At 38.7% G+C, this 15,200-nt stretch overlaps 1 protein-coding gene and 1 non-coding gene across 2 annotated transcripts in view; both read right to left on the bottom strand.

Moving 5' to 3' along the window:
* LOC124547466 (dynein assembly factor with WDR repeat domains 1) overlaps positions 1-8,407 on the bottom strand; it is a 92,815-nt gene extending 84,408 nt beyond the window's left edge. The window contains exon 1 of the mRNA XM_047125107.1: positions 8,368-8,407. Within this exon, the coding sequence (XP_046981063.1) occupies positions 8,368-8,407 (40 nt within the window). The remainder of the gene's footprint in view (positions 1-8,367) is intronic.
* Trnat-ugu lies at positions 4,679-4,753 on the bottom strand. Its single transcript has one exon. It is a non-coding gene; the product is annotated as a tRNA-Thr (tRNA).
* Positions 8,408-15,200: the final 6,793 nt, after the last annotated feature.

Genomic DNA, 15,200 nt, shown 5'->3' with positions numbered 1-15,200 from the left:
TGTAATATGGTGGTTTTCTTTTACTATCCGTGACTAACTGAACAGTATACTTTAATGTTAACATTTAAGTTTCACAGTCAAATAATCTATTGTTTTATTGGTTCTATAGCTACACTGAAGAGCCAAAAAAACTGGTACAACTGTCTAATGTATAGGCCCCTTGTAAGCACGCAAAAGTGCCACAACACGACATGGCATGGACTTGACTAATGTCTGAAGTAGTGCTGGAGGGAACTGACATTATGAATCCTGCAGGGCTGCCCATAAATCCGTAGGAGTACAAGGGGCTGGAGATCTCTAGTGAGCAGCACATTGCAAGGTATCCCAGATATGCTCAATAATGTTCATGTCTGGGAAGTTTGGTGGCCAGCAGAAGTGTTTAAACTCAGAAGAGTGTTTCTGGAGACACTCTGTAGCAATTCTGGATGTGTGGGGTGTCACATTGTCCTGTTGGAACTGCCCAAATCTGTCAGAATGCACAATGAACATGAATGGTTCAGGTGATCAGACAGGATGCTTACGTATGTGTCACCTGTCAGAGTCATATCTAGACGTATCAGGTGTGCAATATCACTCCAACTGCACATGCCCCACACCATTACAGAGCCTCCACCAGCTTGAATAGTCCCCTGCTGACATGTAGTGTCTATGGATTCATGAGTTAGTCTCCATACCCGTATACATCCATCTGCTCAATACTATTTGAAACAAGACTTGTCCGACCAGGCAACATGTTTCCAATCATCAATAGTCCAATGTCGGTGTCGACAGGTCCAGGCGAGGTGTAAACCTCTGTGTCATGCAGTGATCAAGGGTACACGAGTGTGCCTTTGGCTTCAAAAGCCCATATTGATGATGTTTCGTTGAATGGTTCACATTCTGACACTTGTTGATGGCCCAGCATTGAAATCTGCCACAATTTGCGGAAGGGTTGCACTTCTGTCACTTTGAACGATTCTCTTCATTGTGATTGGTCCCATTCTTGCAGAATCTTTTTCCAGCTGCAGCGATGTCATATATTTTATTTGAATTCTGGATTCCTGATATTCACAGTACACTCATGAAATGGTCGTACAGGAAAATCCCCACCTCATCGCTACCTCAGAGATGCTGTGTCCCATCGCTCATGCGCCAACTATAACACCACATTCAAACTCACTTAAATCTTGATAACCTGCCATTGTAGAAGCAGTAACCAGTCTAACAACTGCACCAGACAATTGTGTCTTATATAGGTGTTGCCAACTGCAGTGCCGTATTCTGCCTGTTTATATATCTCTATATTTGAATTCGCATGCCTATTCCCCTTTCTTTGGCATTTCAGTGTCTATCACTTAAGTTTGTTGGAGCTAAATACAAATTATCAGTTACTGTTACACTGTGTTCTTCAGTCCTTGTATTGTGACAGACAATCCAAAGTGGGACATCCTCAGCTCAATCTGAACTGCCCGATGTCTGGTACTTCCACCTGATAGTCAATTAACTGTCAGTACTACATGCTTGTCTGTTTTCTGATCCAACATTGTGAACAGTTTTCCAAGTGATATTTAACACACACAAAGGAAAATCCAGGATGGAATGTGTGTCTGGCTTTAGCTGCCAGAGACTGTAGTCATGTGTGTATGAGTTGCTTTTGCGTCAATGTGTGTGTGGGCGTGTGTGTTGTCTATTTTCGTGTGTGTGTGTTTGTGTGTGTGTGTGTGTGTGTGTGTGTGTGTTTGGGTGGGTGGGTGTTTTGTCTGCTTTCGACAAAGGCCTTGCTGGCCGAAAGCTCGCTTTCTGACAGTCCTATTGTTATGCCTATCTGCACCTCAGCATCTCTGCTATATGGTGAGTAGCAACTAATATTGATATTAAACACAATTTTTTATGAACCTGAAGGGCCTAGGACTTTGTTCCTTTTTTATTATTATTTTTATTTTATTATTTTTTTCATATGTATCAACTTCCTCCTTCTTACTTGTTCTAAAACCCATGAAAAGTACAATGCAAACAGGTTACAGACACCATAATCCAACAGCAATCCTTGCATTATAAACCTCTGCAGGGAACATCAGCAGGCTGACTGAGGACAAGGAGGTATAACAGGACAGGTTTATCTTAGCCTAAAGAGAGAAGGCCAGAAGATGAGGCAGCCTTTTATTAAGCACATATACATATATACTCTGAAAATCAATGTGAAGTGCATAGCAGACGGTATGCCTGTATGAGTTGAGTGGTTCCAATTGTGACTCATTGGTATTATAGTAAAGGGTTACTTTTTCTGTTTTGTTTTGTGAAGGTCCACAATTTTACATCTCTGAACACTGAATGCAAGCTGCAAATTGCTGCACTACTCTGAAACCTTATCAACATCTAACAGAACATTTGGACAGCTTTTTTCAGACAGTAGTGAATTATAGGTAACTGCATCACCTGCAAAAATTTTGAGGTGACTACTTATATTGTCTCCAAGGTCATTCACATACAGTATTAACAGCAAGAGTCCCAACACACTTCCCCAGGGCACACCCAAAGCTACGACTACATCTGTTGATGACTCTCCATCCAAGATAACTAGCTGCATCCTTCCTACCAAAAAGTCCCCAATCCAGTCACAAATTTCGCTCAACATGCCATACAATCATACTTTTTTTTTATAATAATTGTAGATGTGGTACTGAGTAAAATGCTTTTCAAAAACTGAGGAACACTGTGTCTACCTGACTGCCCTGATCCATGGCTTTCAATATGTCACACAAGAATAGTTAGAGTTGGGTTTCACACGATTTATGTTTTTGGGATCCATGCTGGTTGTTATGGAGGAGGTTACTCTGTTTCAGATGTGTCACTGTATTTGAGCTCATAATACATCCTAAGATTCTACAACAAATCAATGTCACGGACACTGAATGGTAGTTTTGTGCACTTCTGCTACCCATGTTGTACACAGGTGTTACTTGTGCTTTCTTCCAACTATTGGGCACAGCTTATTGTTAAAGAGATCTCTGGTAGATCATAGTTTTTTTAAAAAACAGTAATATCTCAGCCACAAAACTAATAAGTAATCCAAGACCTGCAGCTTGGTGTAATTTTAACGATTCAAGGCATTTCTCAATACCACTCACACTAGTATCTACTCCAGTCATCTTTTCAGTGGTGTGAGAATTAAAATGTGCCAATACTCTTGGGTTTTTCTTTGTAAAAGATGGAGTTTTGCTATCCTCAGTTTCAGTTCCTGCCTCATCCACAAGTGACTGGACATTAATTCTGACACCACTAACAGCCTCTATATGCGAACAGATTTTCATTGTGTTCTATTCAAAATATTTTGACAATATGCTGCTACAGTTGACATTGATGGTTTCACACGTTGCTCTCTTGCAGCCAAATGCTTTTCATTCAACATATGTGAATCTGTAGACCTCTGCCTTGTGTTACACATAATATGCATCAGTCCCTATTTCTTTAAGGTGACTGCATACCATGGAGGGTCCCTCCCACTACTAACTGTTCTATTAAGTACATATCTGTCCATAGCATGGTCAACTACTCTTTTAAACTTGAGATATAGTTGTTCTACACGTTTCTGCCCCGAGCTGAAAGCTTCATGCTTTCCACTGAGATACGATCTACACATTCTTTACCTAGTTTAATGAACATATAAATCTTTCTACTCATTCTAGTTGTCCGTTTTGCTTTTGTATTTGCTGTCACTACAACTGCCTCATAGTCACTGATACCAGTTTCGATGTGGGAATCCTGAAAGAGGTTAGTCTATTGTTACTGTTAGATCTAATATATTTCCATCATGACTGGGGTACCATCCATCTGTTGTTTGTGGTTTTCAGAGAAGGCATTTAACAATGTTTCACAGGATGTCTTGTCATGCCCACCACTGAGTATAAACTAAATACAAAAAGTTATCATTGATGGTGTAGTTCATATGTCCCTCAGGAGCACTTTATGATAATTTCTTATCAATACTAATTATTAATAAATACCTTTATTCACTACACATCCCCAGAGATTCTCTGTCATGATGGAATCTACAGAATACTATGCATGAACACAGGAGAACTGCTCTGTATACATTTAGAATTCAGATGTTTGCTTTTGAAGTCCTGTCTCTCATATTTACATTCATGGCATGCACTACACATTTTAACTAATGACTAATGCAGTATTGTGGCTTAAACCACTTTAACCCTTCATTCGTGAAGATGGTCCAAGACCGAAACTGGTAGAAGTTGGGTTTAAAATAAAAACAGCTGATGATTCACATATGCATTTTATACAAACCAGAAAGACTTACCTGAGAATATGAGACTATTATCAACAACAGTTATATTATCATGACACATCACTGTTATATGGAATATGATGAAAGGACTTACACAGTAATACATTTCTAGTCATTAAAATTGCAGTACCAGGAAGCAAGCAAATAATGAAATTCCTATTATACAGTATAGTAGGAAGTGTACACTTTAAGCTTCTACCTGATTTTTGGTGGGAGGGGGATACTGGGTGTGGTGGCTCAAATTCAGCTGGGTATCAACTGGTACAGACACTCAGGGCTGCTTTTTAACTGTTGGGACGTCTTTGCACCACTTAGCACTTTGAAATGATAACTAAATCAAGACCCTAAACTGTTGACAGGTGTTGATATACAACAACGGGGACAGTTGAAACCGTGTGCCCCGACCGGGACTCGAACCCGGGATCTCCTGCTTACATGGCAGACACTCTATCCATCTGAGCCACCAAGGGCACAGAGGATAGTGCAACTGCAGGGATTTATCCCTTGCACACTCTCCATGAGACCCACATTCCAAACTTAATGTCCACACAGTACATTTGTAGTGCCCCTGCCCATTACACTCATTACTTGCAGCAGACAATCTCACCGAGTCCCGTAAGAGTTCGGGCAATGCATGTACATCCAGCACAGAAGAAGAAGGTCAATGGCCACTTAGCCTTAACTATATGAAGGTGGTATCTGTTCTTTCAGACATGTCCGAAAGATAACTGTTAATATATGGAGATAGTATCTGTTCTTTTGGGCATGTCTGAAAGAACAGATACCATCTTGACCTTCTTCTTCTGTGCTGGATGCACACGCATTGCGCGAACTCTTACGGGACTCGGTAAGATTGTCTGCTGTGAGTAATGAGTGTAACGGGCAGGGGCACTACGACTGTAGTGTGTGGACATTAATTTGAGAATGTGGGTCACTCAGGGAGTGTGCAAGGGATAAATCCCTGCAGTCGCACTATCCTCTGTGCCCTTGGTGGCTCAGATGGATAAAGCATCTGCCATGTAAACAGGAGATCCCGGGTTCAAGCCCCGGTCTGGACACACATTTTCAATTGTCCCAACTCCCTACAAGCTCTTAGGCTTGTGATTACCTTCTAATTGTGTTGTCTGCAATGGGAACTTTTGTCAACAGTGATTTAAGTTGAACGATGTCAGGTCGATAAAAATACCTCCGTATTTCAAAGTAAACCTGCAGTACTGAATTAACATCATTTGTTTTTAAATCTTATTAATATCTGCTTTCCTTCTGGCATGATCTAAATTTAACCAGAGCATTAGACAAAGGAAAAATGTAAGCGTGGTCTTAAGTTATCCTTAATGACAGTGTACCTTTGAAACACTATTAAAATTGAAATTTTACTCTAATAGGGCATAGTTAGTATATATTTTGCAAGTGATCAGTAACTACAAATGCTACAATGTCTATTGCAATGTATAATTTATTTTGGGTCCATTATTTTCAAAAAATTGTAAAATGTGGTACTAAGTTACCCCGATTGATTGTATGTCATTTCGCGCTTCATTAATGTCATACCGAAGCTCATTAACCATAGTGGCTGGCAAATGGTGGCATGCCAGTCCCTCTGCAACTGATGACAGCTGTTTTCAATGGGTGATGAATCTGAGGAATGTGCTCTCAGGGCAACAATCACACATCCCCTGCATTCACATAAGACAGGACAAAAAGGGCAACAGGAGGTCTTGTGTTATCTTGTTAAAAGATACAATTCTTAAGCTCTCAAAGACAGGATACTTGACAAACCAGAAAATGTTGATGGGTACATTCCTTGTCACTCTGCACACACAATTAAAACTCATCTGAAAAGACAGTGTGGTGCCACTCCTTTGTTGAGTACTGTCATTGGTTGCACCACTGTCGGCAGGCCTCTCTCTGCTGATGCACACAGGGAAGCTGCAACAATGGTTACTGTACAGAAAGTCTGTTATGCCACAGACATTGTTGCACTGTGTCTGTGAATACTTGTCTTGCTGAAAACAAGACCAATTTCTACCCCAAGGTAAGTGATGTGGCAGTATGGTCCTGCACAATCAGGCAAACAATATATCTCTAGGTATGTGGGGCACTGACTTCCTGTGTAACAATAAATATGGGCCTCCTAAACCCACTGATTCCATATTTTTATGATAGTTGTGGAGTCCTGACCAACATGAGCAGCAATATTACAGAATGATAAACTGCAGCATAGATCTGGATCAATTGTTCTACTGCTGAATTTCGACAATTATTGGTAGATGTCTGTCCCTTTTTACATGAGCCATAGCACAACCTTCTCACAAATGAGCAACTTCCAAATGCAGTTACTGATTGTGTAACTCACTGTGTAATCTTTCCTTAGATACAGAATGCATGTGGCATTACTCCTACATGCTTCATGTAGTTGTGCTGAAATGATAAATCTTTGCATATCCATGTATGTAGTACATTTTATGCCAATTTGACATTTGTTGCATGATGCCTTCATGCTGTTACAGTTTTAATGTCCAACAATGTACGTAAGTGGCTACAATTTAGTATTCACTGTGTATGCATTTCTGGTGACATACTGGTTGCAATCCTGTATCATTCTATCAGTCACAAAGAAATAATGCAAGAGATAATTAAAGCACATATTATTGCGCATAAGAGTCGAACGAGTATCTCCAACTACATTTTCAAGTAATCATAAAGGAACTGTGCAATCAGGTCCAGAGGACGACATGATATTGATCGGCTGCCATGTCATCTTCAACCACATGGAGTCATTTAGATATAGTGTGGATGGTGCAAGGCATCAACATGCTGCTCACTCAGTCACAGTAGCTTTCCAGAACTTCAAGCCTTTACTTGTCAATCGAGCTGTTTCTCCACTGGACTTATAAGGCTGAGTGCACCCTGTACCAGACATCATACTGCGGAAAAATACCTGTCAGTGCATATGGGAGTCAAGCACAATGAATGCACAGCTGTGGTAGTGGATGTTCAAGTAATATACCATGTCATACGTCTGAATTCAAAATAATACTTCTGATAACACAGGCATACTTGTTGGAATACTTGGTCATTCTATCAGCCACAGAGAAATAATGCGAGGGATAACCAAATCGCACATTAAGATGAGTGCCTACAGCAACTCTGTTAATTTTTTTCTTTTTTTTAACTAATTCCCGATTGTGGCTACACCATCTGACGTGCTATGACGTCATGGATGGTATATTTCAATTATTCGTCTTTGCCAACATTATTCCGATAGGATTTCTACGAATAATGTCTTAAGTTCAATGTAAATGTAAAAGGAACTCAAAATACATTTTAGCAACTTGACTAAATGTGATGAAAAATTTAAAATTTAGAAAACTACTTAACACCTGTACAAACTGTGAAATTTCTTAGCGCCAATCTTCCATTGTCACTGTCATTGTAGGGGCTAATTGGAACATTGTGCAAAGGCGTGTTCAGTACCGATGTTCCCATCATATTTACAAAAGCCAATCAGGAGCTGTTACAGTTTTATTATTGAATGACTACATTTTCAACGAATGTTCATTCGCATTGCCCTTATTAAGCCACCACACCTCGCAACAGTGATGATACAATATCAGAGAAAATAATATCGAAGTATGGCAAATTTGCTGCAAATTTAACCCCTCGGCGATCAGATGAAAATTGTGGAAATGAAATGGTTGAAATGGCTCTGAGCACTACGGGACTTAACATCTGAGGTCATCAGTCCCCTAGAACTTAGAACTAATAACATCACACACATCCATGCCCGAGGCAGGATTCGAACCTGCGACCGTAGCGGTCGCGCGGTTCCAGACTGAAGCGCCTAGAACCGCTCGGCCACATTGGCCGGCAAAAATTGTGGAGGCTGACGGGTTTTCATTTGGCATTCGTCGCTGCCGTATCATATACTTTAAGTTCATGTAGACTGTATGGCTACCAGATTCAATAAAAACAGATCAATGTAATGATAGTACGGTCCCGATATAAATGAACGAACACTAAAAGCTTTGGCGCACATTAATTACAAATGAGTTGACCACACTAATTGCATTCATCTTACCAACCTGGCGGAAAATAGCGAAGCAGGAACTTATTAATCCTCATTTCTAAACCTTATACCGCATGTCAAAAACAAAAAAGTGATAGGTAGGCCTACAGTCTCCTTGGCTACAGCATACAGCTTCTGCCTCACATTGTTTAACTCCTAACTGCATTCTGGTCTCGTTGAGTCGTTGTGCAACGGTTGCTATGAACAACAGCACTTGATATCGTTGCCTGGCAAAACAATTAATTTACTTTTTAATACAGACTGTCCTTAATAACAAAGTTTTCTGTGTATAATTCACCGTTTTAATGTTCATCTCCCACATTCATACTCTAAACAACTGTCAGCTGCATGGAAGAGGCTTTTTCAAATTTTTTATTTCACAAATCTGCAAATATGAGGTGTTTTTTTTAAAAGACAATTTCATTGGCTTTCTATGAGGCGAGTTAACATGATACAATGCAATTCTCAATTACAAAAACAATGAGAACACTTTTTTTTCTCATTGAACTATTCTACCTGAGTTAAATGTCATTTTTCATAAATCTCCGTTCGGCAATCCTTCGTAAAATAAAACAAACAAAGAAGAAATATCTGCATCTACATAATTACTCTGCCGTTCATAATTAAATGTCGGGCAGAGGGTTAAACTTAAAATTCATACAGACTGCACCGCTATCAAATTCAAGAAAAATACATGAAAGTAATGCTAGTACGGTTCCACTACAAATCAACGAACACTAAACCCTTTGGCGTCACATTACTTACAAATAAGTTATCCAAACCGATTTTTTTATCTTCCCAACCTGGCGGGAAACAGCGAAGCAGGAACTTAATTAATCTTCGTTTTGAAACCATATACTGGCACCACAATGTCACAAACAAAAAAGTGTTAGGTACAGTTTCCTTGTATACTGTTTACAGCTTGTGTCTCCCATTGTTTAACTCGTAACTGCATTCTGTAATTTCTTATTTATCTATATTTCTATTGCGCGGCTACAAGTTAAATTTGGACGCCTCTTCTGCAGTAGCACTGTCTGGATTGAGCAGAAAGTTCATACTACACTTCACATTTGAAAGATATTTTTCACTATTCGTATAGGTTATGGTAATTTCTGAACATGTGCAACATTAGCATGAAAATGTCAGTTGATTTTTTCCCACTTATCAGTTGTATACCATTAATCTTTTCGGATCGCTCTGAATAATGATGAACAGTTTACAGCCAAAGTGTCAGCAGCAGGCAAAATTTGTTTATGGTTGGGGCTGTTGGAGAGCATTGTGCACAATGTAGGTATGGTATCATACACCTAGTAATTTGTTGGAGCTATATGTTGCTCTTTATTATAAGGATCATTTTTACATTTCCTTTTCGTCCCTCCATAAAAAGTATTTGTTCTATCAGCTGAAATAGTTGCCATACTTTTAACACTGAACTTTTCCAGAAAATGTAAGACATATAAAGTCAATGTTCTTCGTATTCAACACCATTATTTTTCAGTTCCAAGACTCGAACGAAAATACCTTTATCTGAAAGGTAAAACTCGGTAAATAAAAAAACCAGTCTGTAATCTATGTGGCTGTAGCTATGGGAAGGATCAGTTGTTAAATAAATTTTGCTTCTTTGGGGATTCATAAATTGTTCCATAGTAAATTCTGTAATTACATTCGTGTTAACAGATTTTGCGTTCGTTTGGGAGCATGAAACCTTCTGGTTGAAAAGTGTTGGTTGTGCGTTATAGTTTGATATGGTATGTAGATGACGCATCATTCACTGTAAATTTTTGTTCTAGGTTTGTGGCTGTTTTCACAGTTAGGAAACTATTTCTCAGTTTCAGTTCTCAACGATTTGTTTTGAACAGCGAGAATATGTTTGTTTTACTTCACATGATTTGATGGGTTGCAATACTGGTAGCCTTCCGCGTCCAACGCTAAATTTTGCAATGCAGACTTTATAGGCCTAGTTACCATTCTCATTCTGTCTTTTAACGAAAGGAAAGTCTTCTAGATATTTACTGTTCACTTTACGTCTACATTTCCCCATGACTAACAGAGGAAATACTACGTTTTTACTTATCAGAGTCACTGTTTTAAGTACTAGAAGCAATTTTTAAACTTGAGAGATGAAAAAGAAACTGGGTGGTAAGAGAACATCAAAGTATGAATAAGGCACATGATGAATGAACAGCGAAACCTACGAATTTTCGAAAAAAATCTATGTAGTCCTACACATCGCTTCATACTTTTGATTCACCTCCCAGATGGAGCAATCTTTGAAAGGAAGCCGCTGAAATGGATGATCAGCTAAGTTAATCGGTCGCTGTTCCACTAGCTGGCTGTGTTAGAACACCAAAGCAGCATCCAGGAATGGGCGAACTATACACACAAGTGAACCACCATGCTGCTGACTTATCTATTCAATCCTTAGGTCATCTTAAAAGGCAGTCTGTACCTAGGTGGACTGATGCATTGCACTCAGCAATCCAGGTCAGGTGTGCAACTCTACGACGGTTTAAATGCTGCCTAACAGCAGGAAACCTTTCAGTATTTTGTGTAGTGAGAGTCAAAGATTAATGCATAATCGAGGAAAGCAAGAAAAGGTCACGACAAGCGTTCCTGGACTTTATCATTCACTCCACTTGTTCTGTGAAAGTATGGGGAACCACAGGAGGATTTCTGGCAAATGCAGTCGTTTAGTTACAGTAGCAGTACTGAAGCAGCAGTGTCGCCAAACAATGCCTAGTGACATCGCCCAAACAATGGCAGAAAATTTTGAGACGACTACTACCACTTTCAGCCATTATCCACTGTCCTGCCACTACCATGTGACCATGCGAATGGGTCAGTTAGACATCATATTCAACAATTTTGAGTAATTCCTTTGATGCTTACTGCAAATTTCACGCTATGATGTATTGGATTTTGTCATACCTCAGATACTGCTGAACCCTGCCACAGGGGGACCTGAATGCAATTGTTCAGGAAGCTACTCATGACAAAATCCAATACCTCTACTGTAAAATTTGCAGTAAGCATCAAAGGAAATACTTCTAGAATATTTTAATGTGATATGGTGCACAAGGCAATTTTCCAACTCGTAGAGGGAGGCAACTTTGATACCTCTCCTCAGACCAGATTAGTTTTTCGTTCCATAGATCCGTGCTGAGGAGATCCTCGTGGATGTGGAACATGTCAAATTATTTTTTTTTAAGCTGAAATAACAATACTAATAGTATGAATATATACAATACATCATTTGTTTCTCTTAAAAAAATCGTCAATGGAGTAGAAGGAGTTGGCCACTAGTAAGTCTTTCAGGCTCCTTTTAAACTGATCTTTATTTGTAACTAAATTTTTTATGTTTACTGGCAAATTATTGAAGATGAGTGTTCCTGAGTAGTGGACCCCTTTTTGAACTAAAGTGAGTGCTTTTAAGTCCTTGTGCAGATCATTTTTGTTCCTGGTATTGTATGTATGAACTGAGCTGTTTGTTGGAAAACGATATATATTATTTAGGACAAATTTCATTAATGAGTAAATATACTGAGAGGCAGTAGTTAGTATACTCAGTTCTTTGAAGAGGTTTCTACAGGACGTCCGTGAATTTACTCCACAAATAATACGTATTACACGCTTTTGGACTCTGAAAACTTTTGTTTGACTTGAAGAGTTACCCCAAAATATTATACCATATGACATTATGGAATGAAAGTAGGCAAAGTATGCAAGCTTTTTTATTTTTATGTCGCCTATGTCTGCTAACACTCGAAGAAAGGACAGAATAATTACTGCAGCATCACATTAACAAGCTGTGTAGGAAAGACTTGGAGTGAATTATCAACCATTGTCTAGTCTCTTCATTGGATACCTTAGCTGCTTTCAGGGTGGATTCAGGAAATATCGATCCACTGTCAGCCATCTGACCCTGCTAGAGCTGGCCGTCCAAAAGGCAGTCCTATTTAAAGGCACTGTATAGGGATAATTTTTCGAGATCAGTAAGGTGTACAACATCACTAGGAGGCACAATTTTCTCAGACAGCTTCACCAGTGAGGCGTTCATAGCCACCTCTCCATATTTATTCAGTCCATCTCTGTGGTGTCTGGTAGTGTCTGAAGTTGGGTAGTGCACTAAAGTTTCAATGTTGCACTTTTATATGAGATATTTACAGGGGAGGAAATTATTCTGCTAGCGCCTGGCTTCCCAACATTTGTTACGATGTAAACACCACTTGAAGTCATGGTATATGGAGGACACAAAATTCAGTTTTTAAATCCAATTTACGATCCTGCAGCAAGTTAGAGATGTATCTAGACAGAAAAATATTAGTGGCAAAGAGCATGCTAGGATTTATCATCTATCTAGAAAAACTGTTATGTTATGTAATGAGCTACCCGTACATTCCTGGTGGATCTTAAATACGTTCATCATTTAAAAGACTGCAAATAAGAGACGTTTTATACATTATAATTACGGTATACTTATTTGTACCTAATTTGTACTGAAAACTTGTCCTCTAGTTTTTCACTGATGGAACCTTGTCAGTCACATACTGATTGAAGTCTACAATCTCCATCACGAGATTTCTTTCAATGGAAAACATTGCCAAGACCGTCAGTCTTTTCTAGCTCAAAGAGTTTCATAAGAACGATTTTATTATTTTCAAAGTTGAAAAGGACCTTCGTACTTCAACCGACGACAAGAGAATTGTGAACAGTTTAGTGTACTCAGTAAACGTCTTCCTTAGGTTGTTGGTTATTATAAATTCTTTTAGACTAACGGCACCAGTCAATAATTTAAATTCTTGTGCTAGTTAGTTAGAAGATAGTTCAAGTCGAAGTTTTATCTTATCCAAAAACGTATAAACTGAACACAGTCCCTTTAAGATACCTTCAGGGAAATTAGAACAGTACAAGGCGAACTTCTCTGGGAGAAACAATCATGAAGTTACAAGATGACCTGAGAAACTTTAACGATCTTTAGCTTCAGAAATTATCACATCGCACACTTCCCTTGGTTCTCTTTTCCACTCAGTCTCGTCCAGATTTCTTTTCTTCATTGAGCAATCAGTAGATTCATTTACAATAGTTATGTCAATTTCTTCTCGAATCTTGATAATATTTATTTCAAATGCTGTAATGGCCATATGGGCAGAGCACAGATTAGTGTCTCTGTACTGTATCTAATTGCAGAGAACTTCGACTAATGACATAGCTTTACTGAAGAATTGCAACCAATAATTAAAGCTACAACTGGAAAAAAACTTTTTTATGGTGAAGTGCCTGGCAACTTGTAATTTCACTCATTATAGAGTCACCCTCCAATATGTCATTCATACACTGAACAATGTCTTTCTTGCAGTCATGAACTGCGTTTACAGATCGAGACTGCAAGAGATCGAGGCAAACACTTTCTCAGCATCCCATCAAGGATCGCGGTATATTGTGGGTGGTTTGAGAAGAAAGCACATATTCCTTGCAAACTCGAAAAAATATTTTCGCATTGAGCTTGATTGATGCCACCTTGCTCATAACTTGATGGGTGTAACAATGTGCATATTCTGCATTATGATAGAACTTTTTCATAACAGCTTGTATCCCACCAGACGAACCAGCCATAATGGATGTCCCTTCATAGGACTGCGCAGTTAATTTTGGGAAGTCTGATTTCCTTTTTGTTTGTCTAATTCTTCTATCGAACTCGGAGCTAATGTCTGTGCCTCATGTTTGGAAGGAGACAGAACGATACAGAACTTTTCTATTGTTTTACCTCTTAATACGTATCAGAATTCAACAGCTATCTGAAATGTGTTCGATATATCACAAGTTTCATTTGCTATAACATCTAAAAATTCTGATTTCCTGATTTGCTGTGAAATTTCTTCTTGGCACATCTCCAACATAATTTGTAAAAGTTGATTTTGAACAGTGTTGTATAGTCCTTTGAAAACAGTTGGCTTATCCAAATGATATTTTAGTGCTGCATCCAATTCAGTGCTAAAATTAATCAAACATCTGAAAACAACAGGGTTTGATGACGATTCAGTTTCATCACGATCTTTTACAGCCGACTCAAAGGAATCACAGAAACGATTAAAATTTATTAAAACATTTAACACCTAACTATTATGCCTAATTTCTTCGTTATAATCTACAATTTTCCTTCTATACCCACTATCCAATCGTTCAGCTATGTTGACAGTTCCAAAAAGTGCTAGTCCTAAACAATTTTCTATGTGTATAGCTGAAGTTCATGTTTCTTCATTTTGGTATTCTGATGGTTTATGTCTGTAACTCCCACTTTCGTCCACATAGGTTCCCCACCAAAAGATAGGCGTGGGAAACAGAATAATGCTTACCTTCACAGGCACAGCATCAATCTCTGTTTTTATAAATATCCATTTTAAATGGTGTCTTAAACTTGTAGATTTTCAGTATTAATATTTTGCACAGCATTTAAAACTAGTAACAGTCGTCCTGGTATCTTTACAACAATCTCCTCCTCATTAGGATGGTGGGAAAAGTCTGTACTTGTAAATTATTTACGCCATTCATTTTCACTCGCACCCCACAATCTAGAAACTGTATGACGAGCTATTTCTTACTGTCGAGGTTGTATCAGATACAGCAATGCACAGATAACTGCAGTATCAAAACCAAAATACTCTGTCAAACCTGAAACACCTGAACAACTATACACTGGCTCTTAGGAAAAATAGTCATACACGTGATAAATATAAATATAGCGACTGCAGTAACACCAACAATCTCATTATTCTAGGCACATCCACAAATATCGGTATGTTATCACTAAATATAAGCTCTAGTTACGATTGACAGAACTATAAAATGCAG

The sequence above is a fragment of the Schistocerca americana genome, chromosome 1 (assembly GCF_021461395.2).
Source record: "Schistocerca americana isolate TAMUIC-IGC-003095 chromosome 1, iqSchAmer2.1, whole genome shotgun sequence".
Classification (NCBI taxonomy): domain Eukaryota; kingdom Metazoa; phylum Arthropoda; class Insecta; order Orthoptera; family Acrididae; genus Schistocerca; species Schistocerca americana.
The sequence above is the reverse complement of the archived record's forward strand: the minus strand, read 5'-3'. Positions and strand labels throughout refer to the sequence as shown.